The 20306-nt window shown below is 30.0% G+C and overlaps 1 protein-coding gene across 1 annotated transcript; it reads right to left on the bottom strand.

The window, feature by feature from the left end:
• Positions 1-12243: 12243 nt before the first annotated feature.
• Positions 12244-14057, bottom strand: LOC140867011 (amino acid transporter AVT1J-like). Its single transcript, XM_073272077.1, has 3 exons — positions 13795-14057; positions 12879-13486; positions 12244-12783 (listed from the first exon to the last, which is right to left on the bottom strand). The coding sequence occupies exons 1-3, from the start codon at positions 13958-13960 to the stop codon at positions 12268-12270; spliced, it is 1290 nt and encodes a 429-aa protein (XP_073128178.1). The 5' UTR covers positions 13961-14057; the 3' UTR covers positions 12244-12267.
• Positions 14058-20306: the final 6249 nt, after the last annotated feature.

The following is a 20306-nucleotide window of genomic DNA, read 5'->3' as shown; positions in this document are numbered from 1 at the left end:
TATCAACATTCCCCATCTATATATATATATATATGGAAATTTTTAGCTGCCCAACTTGTTCCCGACAATTAAAACCTGGTACCGTGTTTTAGTGATGCGAAAAAAAAATAAAATAGTGGTCAGGAACGAGGTGGACATGAATGGTTGGGCAGCTAAAAATTACTCATATATATATATGTGTGTATATATATATATATATATATATATAACTTGCACATTTTTTTAATCACAATCAACCTGACTTATATATACATTGAAAGTAATATTATGAAATAAAAAATAATATTTTTTAATGAACCAAATCAAATTGCAAATTTGTCACACAAAATTAGCTTATGAAACCGTATATAAGAATTTTTTATCATAATTATGCCTCAAACCCTTAACTAATACGCCTCCGTGCTTTAAAAAATCAAAATCTTTGTTTATGTTATCCCACGAGATCGTGATACAAAAACAAGGAACCCAAAAACTTGCTCGGAAGCTGAACTTAAACTCTTGATTCATCCTGAGGTCTAGAGGTGCTATAAAATATCGTACCATATCGAAAATCGTATATCGTATAGAAAATTATGGTATAAAAAATGTTACACCAATATCATACCGAAATTTTCGATACATATAAATAGCATATCGATCATACGAAAATTTTACGGTATATCGAATTTTCGGTACGATATCGGTATGTACCGTTTTATACCGAAAAAACCTTATATTTTAAAAATTTTAAAATTTATTGTTTATAAATATTATATATTTTGAAATTTTTTATATTGTTTCGGTATATCGATATACTGATAAATACCGAAATTTTTAAATTTCATAGTATTACCGTACCGAAATTTTTGATAAATTCGGTACTTTTTCGGTATACAAAAAATTCGGTATTTTCCTCCACCCCTAGTGGGGTCATGCCATCAGAGTTCATCATCACCAAAAATGCAATGGATTAGCGATGTATTGAATTTGAGGGAAGACGACTTATAACATCAATTGTAATCCTTACAGGGAAAACCAAAAAAAAACAAAACAAAACAAAAACAAAAGGAAATGAAAACAAAAGCACAAATACATACAATTTATTGTATACTAAGCACAAATATATATCGATGGCTCATATGTTTTGACTGCATTAGATTTTTATTATTCGATTCGTTAATGTTCATTTTATTTTTTACATCGGAATTCTCTCAAGTCAAAAGTCAAGCGATCTGATTACGAATGTATATATAAAATACACTTAATTTATTTTAATTAATAATTGTTTTAGAGGGTCCACGAAAATTAATAACTATATCCTTATGTACATATATAGGTAATTTTATTAATTTATTTTTAACTAGAAATTTTGGAGGAAAAAAAACTAATCGATGAAATTGTATCTTGTTTGGATTACATGAATCCTCGGTCTGCAGATCACAAATTCGTCTTCCTCCTTATAAAATTTTATATTTACATTATGGAGTAAAATATTTTAGGATGATCCCCGGAAAATACAGTAATTAGTTATTACAACAAAAGGGTTACGACTTACGATAATAAAATGTGCAATTCGTTATAATAAGAACCAACTTCGACGAGTTAGAGAACCATCACAAAAAAATATAACAATTTAGATGAATAATAATTTCGAATAGACTCTACGTCAAGTTAATAAATAATTGCATATTTCAAATAAATACAAGCTTAATATCGTTTAATTAAAATTTATTCCTCATATCCTTCCAAAAAAAAAAATTCTTCTTTCTACAATTCCCAATTAAGTTAATGCAAGTTTTTAATTAATACTATGAGAGAGTGTTTGACTAAATTTATTAAAAAACAAAGATTATAAGCGGTTAGATTTATTTTAAAAATAAGAGTTAAAATGTTTAGGTGAACTAATTTTAAACAACTTTAAAATGTTGATGTGTTGGTATTATAAAATAATCTTTTTTTTGTCAAAATTACCAAAAAAAATTATAATACTATGAAAGTAATTTATATATTTATATATATCATAAATTTTAAATGTATATTAACAAATAAAATTATTTTATATTTTAATTTAGAAAAAAATTGATAAATTATGTAAAAACAAATGGGCAAGTGCATGTAGAAAATATATAAGAATAATATGAAAAATTAAAATATTAAAATAAGTTATTTTTTAAAAAAAAATTGAAGATGCTCCTAATTTTTTAAAAATAACTTATAAGATGTTTGAAAAAGAACCAAATAAATTTAGAAGGAGTTTAGCTAAATTTATTTAAAACAACTTATAACTTATAAGTTTTTTTTTTTTTTTTTGAGTTTATAACTTATAAGTTCATATGTCTTATAAGTTGTTTTATGAACATATTATAAGTTGTATGGTCTTATTTTTTAAAATAAATATTTGAATAAAATAAGATAATGATGCTTAGAACTATTGATGTATTTGATATTATAAAATTTTTTTACTGTATTAATTATCAAAAGGCCGGGATACAATATTAAATTGAGACACAATTATTGGTTAATATGTATACAATATATAGACTAGTTTTATATTTTGATAAAATTATAGTTATAATCAGTATATATAATAATTAATTTAATTTATTATTTTGTACCGAAAATATTTACAATATAACAATTATGTCATTAATCATGTATTACGATAATTTATAATTATTGCTATTAAAATATAAATTTTATTCGTAATCATAATTATATTAATTTCAATAATTTTTTATTTTAAAATAATAATAATATTAAATATTATTTCAACAATAATATTAATCAGCTATTAACCAATTTATATATTGTTGAGGGTATATTTGAAATATTAATTAAAGAATATATAAGGATAATTTGGTATATAAAATACATTTTTTATAATTAACTTAAAAAAAGTAGGGTAACCAGTTTATAAAAAGCTGTTTGAAAGAGCTTTTAAATTCTGTCAAACATTATTTTAAAAAAAACTTATAAGTTACCCATGGGGTAGATGACAATCACTGGTTGGTTCAAATCATGTAGGTTCCACTGAATTATATGGGGCTCACATAATTTGAACAAATAAGATACATACACTTGTCTCATGTGGTAATACCCATGTGCTAGGTTGAAATTTACCATTTTCAAGAGATTATTATAAATTCTACCAAACATCCTAATTGAGAATTGGTTAAAACTTTATCCCACCATAAATTCTCAATGCTTGAGGATTTTCGCAAATTGCTTTTAGTTCGTAATTTAGTCAAGATGTAATAAATAATTTTAAATAATTTGTAATCAACTCTTGAACATAACTTTGAATGACTTAAAATTCCGATAAATGCAACGAATTAAAACAACATTATTTATGTGATTTAATTGGGCAAAATCCCGGTTCAGTCTTAAATATTTGGACTCATTCCCGTTTCAATCCTAAATGTTTTTAGGTTCCCGGTTTCATCCCAAATATTTTTCAAAAGTTCCCGGTTCATTCCTAAATATTTTTATGTTCCCGGTTTCATCCCAAATGTTTTTTAAAAGTTTCCGGTTCAGTTCTTAATGTTTTTACGTTCCTAGTTTTATCCCAAATATTTCTCAAACGTTTTCGATTTGATCTTTCTGTCTACTCGTGGATTAAAACTAACATAATACATCACATGTCATTCACACGTTTTAAAAGCCCCAAAACCCGAGATTGAAATCCCTGAATTTCGTTTCACTAGTTCTATATATATATATATATATATAGTTTTGTTTCTTTCTCAAAGAATTCAAAAAATCCCTGGGTACAGATGACCTTTGGCCTTCTGTAAAGCGCCATGTTGGTTATTGATGGTCTCTCGGAAACAACATTCAAGGACTGCCAGATGAAATCCGTTATTTTGAGATGGAAATGCACGAATAAACCGCATGATATGGATCAAAGGCTTGAAGAGCGTCTTCGTGCGGAGAGAGCTATGACTGCTGTCGTCGATTGGTCAAATGAAGGAACTCTGAAGCTCGAGGAGGTCATGGGGATCTTGCGAGGATACAATGATCTTAAGATTTGAAGTATAATCGTGCAGTACTTGATAGGAAAGAATGCCAAGAGAATTGCACAAGGCATTGAAAAACTCCGAAAAGATGGGAACTTAATCGTTTATGCTTGTCCCGCCCCTCCACCATCCATGGTGTCCATCTATGCATGACAAACCATCTATGGAGTTTGAATCCAGAAGATAGGTCGAGGAAGAAATCATGGAGTTTTTGAATGACGACCATGTCCATGTGATAGCCATTTGCGGTATAGGAGGAACCAGAAAGACAACCATGACACAGAGAATTGTGAACATAATGAGAAACAAAACTATAGAACAAGTGAAATGAAATTCAGGGATTTCAATATGGGGTTTGGGGTTTTTACAACGTGTTAATGACATGTTATGTATTCTGTTAGCTAGTTTTAACCCACGAGTAGGTAGAAGGACCAAACCGAGAACTTTTATGAAATATTTGGGACGAAATCGAGAACGTAAAAATACTTAGAACTGAACTGAGAACTTTTGAAAAATATTCGGGATGAAATCGGGAACGTAAAAATATTTAGGATTAAACCGAAAACTTTTGGAAAATATTTGGGACGAAATTCCGGGAACGTAAACACATTTAGGACTGAATCGAAAATGTGTCCAAACATTTAGAACTGAACTCCGATTTTTCCGATTTAATTATATTCATAGCTAAAATATTGCATGCCACTATGCTAATGAATTAAAATATGATACTAAAACATGTAGCAGTGATTAGATTTATATATAAAATACAATTTCCACAATAACTCGTTTGCAATCAACAATAAAAATGGCATACAAAAAAAAAAATGAATCTCCATGCATGTTGTATAATATTCTCATGGAAGCCATACAATTTATTGTCGAATTAATACGATGTGGATTAAATTTCTATTGCTGTGTGTCATTGTTTGTGCAAAATGCAAATGTATTCCAAGGGATGAGCTAGCTTTTGTGCTTTCGACTTTAAGGTTAGGCCGGTTAAAGTATTTAGCAGGCTTCCAGAGCATACGGATCCTTTGGCTGTCCATTGTGCTTCGCGACTCGAGACGACGACATTGGAAGGCATATATATTTTAAAACCAAACGAAGATATCTGCATTCAGCTTCCGTTTCTGCGTGAAACTTTTTAGCACATTAATTGTTTTTCTGTCATTTGTGGTGGCCAGCTTGGTGCTAACAAGACCAGAACTTTTGATGCTTACGTTACAATGCACTGTGGCTTTTGAATCCATGCGGTAGTCATCGGACGTACGTACGTGCCCTTGGGAGGCCAAAATCGATGGAATTTATTTATCTGCATGGGAGGAAAAAATTTAAATGGGAATTAATGGCCTTAGCTAGCTTTGAATGATGTAATATTAATTAATATGCATATTGGAAGAGAAATAGATATATCGATGCTTTTTTTCCCTAAAAAAATATCAAATATTCAAGGAGTGTTTTGGGGAAGAGACTATGCTAGCACATAGTTACCGTCCATGTGCTGCATCCAACGGCTCCCGTGTTTTGGAAAGCTTTTACTTCGTTAAAAGTGATTTTAGTAGAGATTATTTTGAAATTAGTGAGAAGCAAAAGTAGGGAGTGTTTGGAAATAGAAGTTAAAAGCTAATACAAGTTAAAGTTTAGTGTTTAATTTGGAGAATAATTAATTGCTTTTAAACTTAATTTTTTAACTAAATGACATTCATACCCTTATTTGTTTATTTAATTTTTTATACTCACACTATAAAAAGTGAGTTTATATATTATTTTACATTATGAATTTTGTATAAAAAATATTTTATTTTTTATAAGATGAATACTTGTAATAATAATGTAAAATTAAAAAAAATATTTTAAAAAATAATAAAAGCATATGTAGTATGATAAGTTTATTAAGAGTATATATGTTAACTTGTAATTTTATATTTTAAACAAAAAAATCAGAAGCTAAAAAAACATCAAATTTTAGCTTCTTGTTTTTGGGTAAAAGTTGTAGAAACTAAATCAGAATTTAACATTCACAAACACTCAAAAGCACTTCTATGCAGCTAGAAGCTAAGAAACACTTTGTAAAAGCTCTACCAAACACTTCCTTAACCTACAATAAATTATTTTAATTGGCGTGTCATTATTATTAGGGTAACTTCGATGCTGCCCATTCCCCAATGGGTGATCCCATGGCTCTTCTTCTTTCTCTCTTTCTTTTTTTTTTTCTTTTTATTTGAGATGTTCATGCAGCTAGCTAGTCACTTGTAGTGACTCAAATTTTGTTTCTTGTAATTAAAATGGTTAAATGTGTTTAAAAGTGGTAAAACATGATTTAAGGCCTAAGGGGTTATATTATGTTAAAACAATTAGAAATCAACTCCATGTCCGAAAATGGTCCATGTAGTTTGAAGATCCGCGTACTTGGGATCATCCCAAGTGGTTTGGAAGCGAGGGTGAGATCGGACATTCCGATCGTAGTTCAGATATTCTAAACCTGAGCAGACATGTACACTTATGTGTTGTCAAAAAGAGGTTGATAAGTGCAAGTTCGGATCTTCTGAAGGGGAGTTTGGAGCTTCCGAACTGCATGCACAGTGAGGTGTCAAGAGGTTATTGACACGTAAGATGCTTGCAATACTGGAACGTCCGAAGTTGGGGATCAAAGATATCGATTGATCGGAGTTTCTGAAGACATGTGTCCCGAGACATGGCATACACGCAGGATCGGACCATCTGCTACATAGTTCGAACATTCCGAACTTTGTCTATAAATATGTTGATATTTCTTCACAATAGTGTGTTTTGAGGTATGAGTTTGATACAAATGTACCGAGTGCTTTAGTCTTATACTCAAAGGTTAGGCGATAGCGAGGTGCTACGAGACTTGTAGTAGAGTTGTGTCGGAGTTATGCCCTTCGACATCAGTGGGCTAACGATGAACGCGTGTATAGTACAAGATCCCTAATAGTTAATTAGTGAGAGTAACTATTAGCTTAGTTAAAATTTTTAGATAAGAGTTGGTGATATTGATTTTACTTGGCTTGTTGTACTGATAGACTATAGACACTTCTAAACACTAGATCAATGCTTGATGTAAGTAAGTACTGAATGAGATATTCAGTCGAGTGTGAATTCTTATCATGTGTTGCATTTTATTTGTCATTATATGCATCTATTATTCTTGCTCATACATCGCATGTACATTTATCACGTCGAGCCAATGTCCTTTGAGATAGTCATTTTTATGTAGTTGTGCAGTCCTATTTGTAGACAGATGGGCACCAAGAGTACACAGTGAGTGAGGTTCGGGAGGGCTTTGGTGTTCCGGGACATTCCACGTCCAGATTTGAGAGTAGTAGTGACCCAGATGGGTATTTCCGCGTCAATACTATCATTTGTGGCACCTAATTTGAGCATGATGTTCTTTGTTGACCCAAATATCTAGTACAAGCCATATGCATGATCATATAAATAGGTTTGTATAGTCATGTTTACTGTGTATTGAGAAAATGTCGCTCACATCCCTTATTTTATTTCGAACAATCCATTTAACGGGGCATATTTGCAGGTTGATCATGTTTTGATCAGTGTTCGGACAGTGACTGAGTCTTGGGAGCAAAGGTTCCCGATGACTAGTAGTTTAGGTTTATTTGCGATATTTATTTTATTCGATTGAGTTGTATACTTGTATATATAATTGATATTTACTTGGATTTCAGCTTGTTCTGGTTGTAAATTAAACTACTGGATTAGTAATTGTTAACGTTTCTACACTTTACTCTGTTTATGTTTATTGTTTGAGTTAATGGCCCCGTTTGGCATCAAAAGTCAGGCCAGAAAATCACTTTTTTAATAAAAAAAAAATGTTTTTTCCGTTAATAAGGAGTTTGGATGACCAAATAAGCGCTTAAAAAAATATTTTTTAAGTCAAAATTAGAGTTTTTTCAAAAGCCAAAAATTATAACTTAAAAAAGCACTTTTTTAAAAAAATATATACATAATCCAAATGGACTCAATATATCGCATGCCTAAATTTCTAATTAGTAGGTGATTCGATACGGGTCACTACACCGCTTTTCGAAGGGGTATGATATCGATTTTTTTACTTGTTTGTATGAACAAAATTAAGTGATTTCAAATCGACTCTAACATTAAGTTAATCAATAATCATCACGATTTCAAATAAATAAAATGTTAATATCATTTAAAATTTATTCCTCATATCCTGCCCCCCAAAAAAAAAAATCCTCCTACAATTCCCAAGTTAATGCAAATTTTATAAACTAATATATAAATACTAGGATATGATTGGGAAATGGTTAAAATTTAATCCCATCTTAAATTTTCAACGCTTGAGGATTTTCACAAATTGCTTTGGCTAGTTCGTAGATGTAAATAATTTGTAATCAACTCACCGATAAATGCAACAATAGAATAAATAAAACAACCTTATTTATGTAATCTAATTATATTCACAGCTAAAATATTAATGCCACTATGCTATAATAAAGTAAAAAAAAAAATGATAATAAAAAAAAGTGATTATAATATTATATAAAATCCAATTTCCACAATATATTACTCGTTTCCAAGATCAACTATAAAAATGACATACAAAAAAAAAGGAAAAAGAAAAAGAAAAAGAAAAAGAAAGAATCAACATGCACGTTGTATAATCTCATAGAAGCCATACAATTTATTGTAGACCACGATCGATGTCGATTAAATACCTATTGATGTTGTTTGTCATTGTTTCTGCAAATGTATTCCAAGGGATGAGCTTTTGTTTTTTCAACTTTAAGGTTAGGATTGAAGTATTTAGCAGGCTTCCACAGGAGACTGAGCCTTTGGTTGTCCATTGTGCTTCGCGAGACGACGACATTGGATGGCATAAGTTAAGACCAAACGAAGAAATCAGCTTCCATTTCTGCGTGAAACCTTTTAGAACTTTGTTTTTCTGTCATTTGTGGTGGGGTGCTAACAAGACCAGAGCTTTTGATGTTTACAATGCACGGTTGCCGGGTTTGAATCCGTGCCATTTTCGGATATGCACTTGGGATGCCAGATTTGACGGAATTTATTTACAAGGGAAGAAAAAATATAGTTGGGAATGGCCTTAGGTTTTATGTAATATTATTAACATGCATATTGGAAAGAGATATAAGATCGATATGCCTTTTCCCTTAAATAATAAATTATTTTCAAAATTATTTTATTTAAATTGTTGTGTCCTTAATTGTGTCCTTAATTGTTTCGATGCTAGTATGTTTTTTTAATTCATATTTAAAGTTTTTCAAATTTAAATTGTATCCATGACTATATTATATTATTATTTTACACAATATAATAGTATTATACGTCTGATTGAACCGTTCTGACCGCTTGAATGTCCGGTTATAAAAACAATGTTACAAGGGCTCATGAACATCTCAATGCCCAAAAGAAAGGTCCTTGGACGAAAGATCAAACATATCTATTTTATGATTGCAATTTGTACCCATAATAGGTATAGTGAGATTGAACAATAATATTTGGGTTGATGTACGATTTAAAATATTTGGGTTACATTATTACGATCAGCTATAGTCGCACGATTCTACAATATCATAACTAAGGTCCTGAGTTTAATTCTCATTTTAAGTGTATTCATTCTGAAATACAATTATCTCCAATGAAATATTTCATGCTACCTACAAGATCACTACCCCTGATATTAAAGTACTGTTTGGAGTGAATGATAAGATAAATAATATAGAGATAAGTAATATAATATAATAAATAAAAAATAAAAAATGATAGTTAATATATATAGTATTTGATTTGATAGATAGATTAAAGTTTGCTTGATTTGATTAAATTTTATATAAAAATATTAAATTACCATTTGTCCTTTTACCATTTAATAAAAGAGTAAAATTCATTTTGATATACGAACTATTGGTAAAATGTCAAATTGGTACATGAACTATTGAAAATGGTTTAATTGGTACATAATCAATTTATAAAGTCAATTTTACCCTTTATATACATTATAAGTCTAATATTTTTGTTAAATTAAAATAGATACACATTTTATTTTTCAAAATTATTTTACTAATAGAATTATAAGCATAAATTTATATTTATTTAAATTTTATATTATAAACAAGGGATCGTACTTATTGTACGAAACATTGTAAATATTAATTAATAAAACATGTACATACACATATATATAATGATTGATAAATTATATATTCAAAAATAATATATATTAAAAATATGTAATAAAAGATATTTTTAGGTTTATCTATGTTATAATATTAATATTTATATTAATCAAAATAAAAATGATATATATGTGTGTGTCTTTTCATTTATGATCTACAAATTTTACGTTGAAAACTTTTTCGTATACATGATATATAATCTTCTTTTTATAGTATACTAATTAGTAAATATGAATTTATATTTACAATTATAATTAATATAATAATTTAAAAGACAAAAATATGTATGTAGTTTAATTAATCAATTTAATAACAATATTCAACTTAAAAGAAATTTAAGTAAAGGGCAAAATTGACTTTTGAGTTTGATCATATACCAATTAAACCATTTTCAATAGTTCATGTACCAATTTGAAATTTTATCAATAGTTCATGTACCAAAATAATTTTTACTCTTTAATAAAATATGAATAATGTTATTTATAAAGGGTAATATATATAGTAATTTAAATTCAATAATTTGATTTATGTAAGATAAATAATTATTAGATGGATAAATAATATGACAAAAAAGCGTGAGATTGGATACTATAAGTTATACCTAGATTAATAATATGTTGTACCAAACGGTACCTAAGAATGATCATTTATCAATATATGCGGAGACCACTAAAAAATAATGGAAATATCAACTGTTAAATATATGTCAAGACATTGCTCATACAGGTAGCATCTAATTAATTAACTAGCTCCAAAAATTCCAACGATAATTTATGAATGAATTCTAGTGTAATTGCCCAAGGCTTCTAGCCTAAGTGGCATCAATCTCCCAAAAATGGGAGAGGTCTTGAGTTCAAGATCTTAGAACCCCCCACCCCCAATGTCTCAAAAAAAAAAAAATTCTAGTGTAATTAATTTTACATATTATATCGCATCTTCTTTTTATGAAAAAAACAGGAAAAATTGCTTTTTAGTCCTATATGTTTGTCACTTTGCGATGTTGATCCTCTATATTTTTAGATTTCAGTTTTAGTCTTCTATCTTTATTTTTTGGGGCAATTTTAGTCTTTTTTCTAATGTGGCGCTGATATGGCACCAATTCTGCGCTGATGTGGAGCTGACGTGTATAGTGTTATGTAAGCATTTTTGAATAAAAGGGACTGAAATTGCCAAAAATCAAAATATGCATGATTAAAACTGAAATATGAAAACATAGAGGAACGAAATCGCAAAGTGACAAACATAAAGGACCAAATTTTCAATTTTCTCAAAAAAAAATAACACCTAAACCGAAAGAATAAAGAATTCATCTAAAACCAGTATTCTAAAACTCGGGATAGGCGGCCGCCTAGGCGCTAGGCGTCGGGCGGCCGCACCGAGAACATGCTAATCGATCGGCCTAGGCAGCCTTGGATCCTAGGCGGTCATAGGTAGGGCTAGACGGAGTCGGAAATAGGATAGGATTTTCCGAAATTTTTTTATAAAAAATTTGGGCTTTTAAATTTAAAGCCCAAATTATCAAAAAAAACTGAAATGTAATTTTTTTTTTGTGTTGGGCTTAAGTTTTATAAGCCCTAAACTGATGTACAACAAAAAAAATCGATTCTTTGGCTTGCTCTAGCATCAAAATTCATCTTCATTGTCTGCGTGATTGAGTAACCAGAGCATATCACAAATTAATTAAAAGGCTTAAGAAATCAATGCAAATGAAGAAGCCCACATTTTGAGTGCCATATTTGAAGAAAAAATTTGTGTATGCTATTTTCTCAAATGCTAAACTCATTTTAAATTTGGTATTATTGTATTGGACTTATAATATTTCATTTATTACGTTGAAATCGTGGAATCCGTCTAGTGTTGTTTAGTCATCGCCTAGGCGGTCTAGGCTCTAGTCTGACGTCTGACTAGTGCTTAGCGAATTTTAGACCATGTTTGAAAAAATAATAAATAAACTGACCAAGCGAAGTACGTAATACAAATATACAAGGAGAGAATATTGTTTGATGAATCTTTTTTCTTTTCTTTTTTCAAATCAAAATTTAGTGCCCGGCAACAACTAATATATGCCATGTATGTCATAACAAATGTTTAATTATCTCCTGCAAAGACGTGTAAGTACCAACCACCAGAATTACACCACCAAGCAATATAATCACCCAGATAAAGGCCATCTCGAATCCGAATCTCCCATAAATCCCAGAAATCTTCAAGAAGAATACACATGGGAGTATGATCGAGCCTGTGACGCCCAAAAACGCGCCAACAAGAGACATGAGATATCCGAAAAAGGGGATGGTTATGCCCACCACCATCATGCTAAGTGTCATTGCCGTCCTGATCAAGGTACTACGCCTTCTATTGGGACGTGGTGAGAGACGATTTTCAAGCGCGCTCATGACTGGCTTCACCATCAACGCGAACTTGGCGAATGGATTCACTAGTGTGGTGTAAATCGCCACTTTCGCGCTGGTTTTGTTAGTAGGAAGATTCAAAGTTACTTGAGACTCTACTTTTGAACCGAACATGAGATACCCCAAGACCGCCATGGCCGCGTAGCTAGTCGTTGAAACGAGGAAGCAAACAAGCATTATCTGCAATAAGAGTCGCATGATTTCTCGGTTGGCAACAAGAAAAACAGGAAATCCGGGCCAAGTAATGAAATCGGTTTGATTAGTTTATATAGTACCTTGGAGAATTTTTTTCGGCTTTTCATTGAATTGTACAACGTAGGAAAAACCGGATGTGCGCTATAACAAAAGGCGTACAAGCTAAGAGCTGTGGGAATTCCTTTCAAATTTATAAGCGTTCCCTTTTCGCGAAATCCGATTCCATCGAACACACCGGCCCATAAAACGGAACAGAGGATGACAAAAGAGGCTACAACTCCTGTGGCTGATATGTAAGAAAGAATGTGCATATTATTCAACCAAACTGTGGGAAGTATGAGGAGTCCCATCATGAGAATAAAGCACGTTCTTCCTCCGAAAACGAGCCTACCGATGTTAAATCCTATGCCTGGAAACAGATTATGCAAATTATCTCCGTCGAGTATCAAGAAACCTGTTGCCACCAAGTAAAGTTCGACGTTCGCCGCTAAGGATGCAATCTTTCTTCCTTTCGGCCCGAATGCCCGGCCACCGATATCGGGATAGCTTCGTATGTTTCGATCCATGTCCAAGCATCTTTGAATCAATAAAGCAGTGTAGTAAGTTGAACCGGCTATGAGAAAGAAAAATATCAAAGTCAACCAGCCCCCGGATGATACCGCATAAGGAAGTGATAATATTCCAACACCTATAATAAACCAAAAGACAAAGTGGCAAATTCACTATTCGCATCAATGTTACTAGTTTCGTTAGAAAAATACTCTAACAATTGATAAAATCTGATAAGTCTTTCCTTGACTCATTACTTATCCCGTCGTCTCCCTGGCCGACCTCGACCCCTGTAATTTTGAGGTCTAAAAATCCGTCACACCAATAGAAACTTAACAAGTGATCAAATTAACTGTCAATTTAACAAAAAATGTTACGGCAAATACTGCAACCCGCAACTAACAGAGGGGGAAAAAACAGAACAAATGGTGGGGGAAAATTAAAAACCTGATAAAGCATTGACACTATTCAAACAGGTTCTCAAAAAAGACGTAGAGCCTTTGTGATCGTCGTCCTCGTAGTCGATCGTCTCATCACCGGTGGCAGCCCCGTCGATGTCGATTATCCTGTCGCCATTTTCGTGGACGATGATGCCATCTACGCCGTGCTCCATCGAATTATTGTAAGATTTTTGGAGGTGTGTGGTGCGGTTCTGTGTATTCTGCTTGTGTGGGAGTGTGCATGAAACCTTGTTTGATGCTCGCTCTCCGGTTCTCTCTTTGTACCTCAAAAACAAATATAAATTCATGGTTTTGATAATGATTATAGATGATATCAAATCATAGCAGATTTGGGAGACAAAATATTCACACGGAAGATTATTAATTGCATTTTCTTTTTCAAATTAAAATCGAATTTCTCTTGTTGATTCGCATTAACACTAACCTCAAAAATAAAATATATTAGCGTCTTTTGTGTGCATATACATAAATTTTTTTATCTTAATTAATTTTTATGTTATTTTTAAAAGTCATACGAGTAATTAGATATTCAAAAGTTTAAAAATAATAACTATTTTAATCTAAATCTTAAAAAATTATATTTAATCTAAAAGTTAAAAAATACAAACCAAAATGGTGAGTGTCGTTTTTGTAAATAAAAATGTTTTTAATACCCAAAAAAAAAGTGAAAACCATATAAAATGACTAATTTGTCTAAGCAACAAAATCTAAGGTATCGTTGCAATGCATATCCTTTTGAGTAATTTTTCTCACAGATTCATTATTTCTTTTTGTTATTTTTAGCCTATTCTTTTGGAATACATAAGTGACAGAAGTTTGCGTAAATAATTGTATACGTTATTCATTTATACTTGTAGAATCTCAACCGAAATATGGATTTACTACTAAGCAGCAAAATCTAGGGTATCGTTGCAATGCATTTCTTTTTGAGCACTTTTTCTCATAGATTCATTATTTATTTGTTATTTTTAGCCTATTCTTTTGGAATACATTAATGACAGACTAAGTTTGCAAATTTTCATTTGATTTTGTAACAACTATTTCACTTTTAACGGCTATTATCTATATATTTGTTAGGATCGATGAGGAGTGTTAAGAAAATATGAATGAACACTCCTAAATTTTCTTTTCTTCAAAACCTGGAACTGGTAGTAGCAGTTATGTATGCAGGCGAATCTCGTTCGAAATGACAAAGTAGTAGTCTATTAAATTAGTGCGAAAACATACTATTGAGTTTGCTGAAGCTCAAAGAGTAACAACAAACTAGTTTCTGGAAGTTTGAAGGATAAAACTTTACTAGTTTGAAAATTTTTGGGATGATTAGATTTCTAGTTAGTTAACTTGGAGAATAAAGAAAATAAAAAAATATCAAGTTATTTAACCAACACTACAAAAAAAAAGATCTATAGCAGCGCTTATATATGCTTTTAAGAGCGGTTTCAAACTGCTCTAATAGATTTTCCATCGGTTTTGCAACCGCTTGTGTTGTAGACGATGGTAGGCCCAATACAATCGAATATTATAGGCGTTGGTACATGCATAAAAACCGGTCTAATATATAAGTTGTTAGAGCGGTTTTAAACCGCTTGAAAATAAATTATATTAGAGCAGTTTTTAAACCGCTTATGTAGAAATATGTAGGAGCGTTTATTAAACGTCCTAAAAAGTCTTTATATTAGAGCGGTAAAAAAACGATCTTGTAAAGTATCAATTAGAGCGGTTAATAACCGATCCTAAATAATTCTACAAGAGCGGTTTGTAACCGCGCCTACAGACAAAGAGCGGTTTGTAACCGCTCCTAAAGACGTACTTTAACCCGTTTCCATACTCATTTGTGACAGCCTAATTTTAACTTTTAATTTACAAACTGCATCAATTCAGCAACAACAACAAATAAATAAACGAGCTAAAACATCCACATTTCATTCAACAACAACAATAGTTTTTGAAATCTCATATAAAATAGTGAATATGGAAAAAAACCAATAATGTAGCACCCAATGAGACAATGGAAGTGACATTCCAAAGCATGTCTAAATTAGAATAATTTCAAGAAGGCAGAATACTTTATTGAAGTACAAGTTCAAGGAGATAACTTTACAAAATACCATTAGAACACATCCCATAACAGCTGGACCATTTTTCTTGTCATACAATTTGGTCCCTCCCTCTTCTCAAACCAACATGAACCACAAACTAAATATGGTGTTCCCTTCATCATTAATTATGTAGAAAGTAGAAACCTTTGGTGCTAAATAATAACAGGATAAATCCCATTAAAAATCATTCCAATTCATGATCATGAAGAAGATTGACATTAATGTACCATAAATTTGCCATTATTCTTGTACCCAAGAGGTTTATAAGGTAGGATGGCCACCCCATCACTTCACGGACCATGTACAAATTACACATGCTTTTACTTTTCTCATTTATCTTCATCTGACAATGAAAAAGCTCCATATCATGGTACCGACATAATATTTATTGGAAAAGGATGCATATTTTTTTATACTATATATCATGCTATGATTCCAAAATTAAACACCGGATATCAAAGAATAGAATAGATCAGATTCAAACTAACTTAAACACCAAAATTCAAGAATGTGAACGATTTAAAATTCAAGATTATTCACCGGATATCAAAGAATAGAATAGATCAGATTCAAACTAACTTAAACACCAAAATCACAAACTAGCATGTGAATTTGCACACAGACTTATATCGGATCAACAGAAATAGCCAGAAAGTACCTCCAATTTATGTTTTTGTGTCAACCATGACGGTGAACTTAGTTTTTCCCCAAAGACTGAGTCGAATATTTATAATTAATTTTTTTTCACGCATTAATTTTGTGCAGATACATTTTTGGGTCGAAAAAACCCACATTACACGATTTAATATATATATTAGGATTGATTTGGACATGGTGTCTCTACATAATAAGGTCGATTCTTGGGCTCAACCACTCATTTTTACCTTTTTTTCACCCGACCTTTTTATATCAATATGAAAACAACATCTCAAAATCATCTCTATATATATATATAAACAAAAAAGTCACCTAAAATAAAAGTAAAAAAAATTTTCCACCCAAAAAACATTCTAAAAATAGTAAAGATATCATAAATTTAAAAATAAAAATAATAGGTTATTCAATTTAAAATTATAGATAAAGATAATATTGAATATTTAAAAAATAATATAATATTATAAGGCTTCATTGGTACGAGTGATAAGATAAATACTATGGAATATTAAAAAAAAAATATTACGAGTGAAAAACATTTTTATCTAAAAATTTAAAAAATATATAAAAATATGATTTAATTTTAAATAATTTAAATTACCTTTTATCGTGATCAAAAAAAAATTTCATTTTTGTTTTTAATTGAGTAATTTTTTTGCCTATCTATCTAAACTTTGATACATAAATACAGAGGGTATGCTAAAAAATAGACTAGCATTTTCTCGCCCAAAATTCATTTCTAAAGATATTAGATACATTATCGTTAAAATTAAAAATATAAATAAATGTATGGTTGTATTTATAATTATAGATAAAGATAATTTTGAATATTTAAAAATATTATTATGAGTGATAAGATAAACAATTTGATCTAAAAATTTTAAAAATAAAATGTTAAAATAAATTTGAAAAAAACCACATACTTTTTCGATTTTTTTTATTCATTATATCGTGGTGATTTTTTTGTACATATAATGTGTTGTATATTATTATTATTTTTAATCAAACATTGTACGAACAAACAAAAAGACGACTCTTTGATAATAGAACTTATTACTATCTCATTTAGGATTTATTTTTAAGAGTCGTCACATGTTTTGTTATGGTCGGTTGTATCTAGAATTATGAATTTGAAATTGTTGAATTTTAGAAATCTTAAAATTTGATATATGGTAGTGATAAAAACTAGAAAAGATTCAACCAATGTTGCATTATGAAGTTTTTCATTATTTCTATTTATTTTTTGTTTTCTAAATGTATGGTCTATAATTAATTTAGGTTGCATTTTGATTGTGTCGTTTGTAATCTTAGATTCGAAATTATTTTTATTTTTAAATAAAGTCAAAAATTGATTTCAAATCAATTTTCTACAAATTTTAACTTATATGATATTTGACTAAGCTTATTAAAAATAAATAATAAGTTGTTTTAGGATTTTTTAAAATGTCAGGTCTTATTTTAAAAATAAGTTGTTAAAGTATTTGTATCAACTTATTTTAAACAGATTAAAAACGTTGATATATTTGGTTTTATGAAATATTTTTAATGTCAAAATTACCTAAAAAGATATAATAGTATGAAAGTAATAATTATATGCAAGCAAAATAGTTTTATAATTTAATAATAAATGTTTATATTAAAAAATAAAAGTAAATATATTTTTTTTAAATTTTAGATTAATGTGATAAAAGTTGTTAATTGTTTATTTTAATGTGAAAAATGTGTGGATGACATAAAAAATTTATAAAGATAACATAGGGAAGTAAAATATTAAAATAAGAAATTTTTTAAAAAATAGTGGTGGAACAACATTTTTTTTTTAAAAAATCTAATAAGATGTCAAATAATTTTTTTTTTAAAAAGAAAGCATAATATTCAACTAAACATCAATGTCAGTTACAAAATAAATAAATGAAGACGAATGGACAATTCGACCTCAAGACCAGACATAGAACCGACTATCCTAGCTAGACTATGAGCCACATAATTCGCTGATCTACATATAAAGTCAAAAGAACAACATGTGAGTTGCGCTACAAGAGATTTACGGTCATCTACTATTAGACTCAAACTCAAAGCATCAACAATAGAACTCTTCAAAGCGTCAAATAACTTATTTCAACAACTTAAAACTGTTTTTTTCCAAAATTGTCAACCAAATTTAAAGATCTTATAAGCTTGGCTAAATACCCTCTAGCTACAATAAATTTAAATTAATTTCAAAATTCTATGGATTTGAAATCTGTTGTGATTAGCTCAAGTGTAATGTAAATAAATATCAAGATGATTGATTTATTTGTATATCTAAATAATATTGAAGATACATTTAAATCCATAGATTTTAAATATTTTTATCCGAACACAACTTTAATTTATTTATATTTAAATTATTTATTCAAGCATTCATATTTACTAATTATTATCAATAATTATAACACTCCGTGCATCGCACATGTGGAATACTAGTTTTTAAAATATGAGAATTGATGGAATCAAAGAAAACGAACGTTATATATCTCTCGAATAGAATTAATCCATCGGAATCGGATATATATCTAACGTTGACAAACGTTATGTTGTAGATCATAATGCATAATAAATACCAGCTAGTATCTTTAATTTGGAACCCATGCGTGCATGCAAAAATAATAATAATAATAATAATAATAATAATAATAATAATAATAATAATAATTAATGAAAGTAAACAATTATATAGATTATTTTATATTGATTTAAACATTTTTTTTCTTGAATGACAAGTACTTTTAAATCAAATAAAGGTAAATTTTGCATTTAATTAAAAGATGGACCATGATATTAAAATCTGCTAATATACGAGTCTCAGATTTAATAAGATAGTATTTAATAAGATAGTATAGATGTTTAATATTTTAAATATAAATTATAATTGAAATGGTATCATAATACATGTGTGTGTTGATATTATAAATTTATTTTATTTACGCACACACTATGAAACTACGGGACAAACATGGGTCTTTAACCTTTTCATTCTCCAATAAAAAACAAATATTCTCTTTTTTAAAGGATCCAGCTCTCGACTCCAAGTTTGGAGGAAGAAACCTTTGTCAGAAGCGGGTTGTGAAATAATGATCAAATCAGCGGCTCTAGTGATCCTTACTTTTTGTATGTCTGCGTTTCTTCTTCCACCATCCTTGGCAGATGAGTTGCAGGGTTGAGTAGATGCTATCTGCAGGGTAGTGTATTGCGGGTGACGTGGCGACTCATGATTGGTTAAAATCAATGGTTCCCACATGGGACCCATTAATTTTGACAAATCATGGGGTTACACATCACCCCTGCGAGCGGCATGTACTATTAACTCGTTTTGGTGGGGTTGAAAATCGAATCCCAACAGAGGATTTAATTGGTTTAGGGCCCGTTTGGTTTCAAAATGTAGGCCAAAAAAACACTTTTTTAAGTGATTTTCATTTAATAAAGTGTTTGGTTGATCAAATAAGCACTTTTTTAAGTCAAAATTAGAGCTTTTTCAAAAGCCAAAAATTATAGCTTAAAAAAGTACTTTTTTTAAAAAATGTCTACCAAATCCAAACGGGGCTTTAGTTGAGAAAAATTGTGTACCTCCAAGGAGTTTGGAGGGTTAGGATCGATTTAGAGATTTCTATGGCGCTTTAACTTAGCATTTAGCAATGCTTGGGAAGCAAGGGTGGAAGTTTCTAATTGACCCTAATGCTACAACCTGTCGTACCTACAAAGCTAA

Source organism: Henckelia pumila, chromosome 4, assembly GCF_033568475.1.
Source record: "Henckelia pumila isolate YLH828 chromosome 4, ASM3356847v2, whole genome shotgun sequence".
Taxonomy (NCBI): Eukaryota; Viridiplantae; Streptophyta; class Magnoliopsida; order Lamiales; family Gesneriaceae; genus Henckelia; species Henckelia pumila.
The sequence above is the reverse complement of the archived record's forward strand: the minus strand, read 5'-3'. Positions and strand labels throughout refer to the sequence as shown.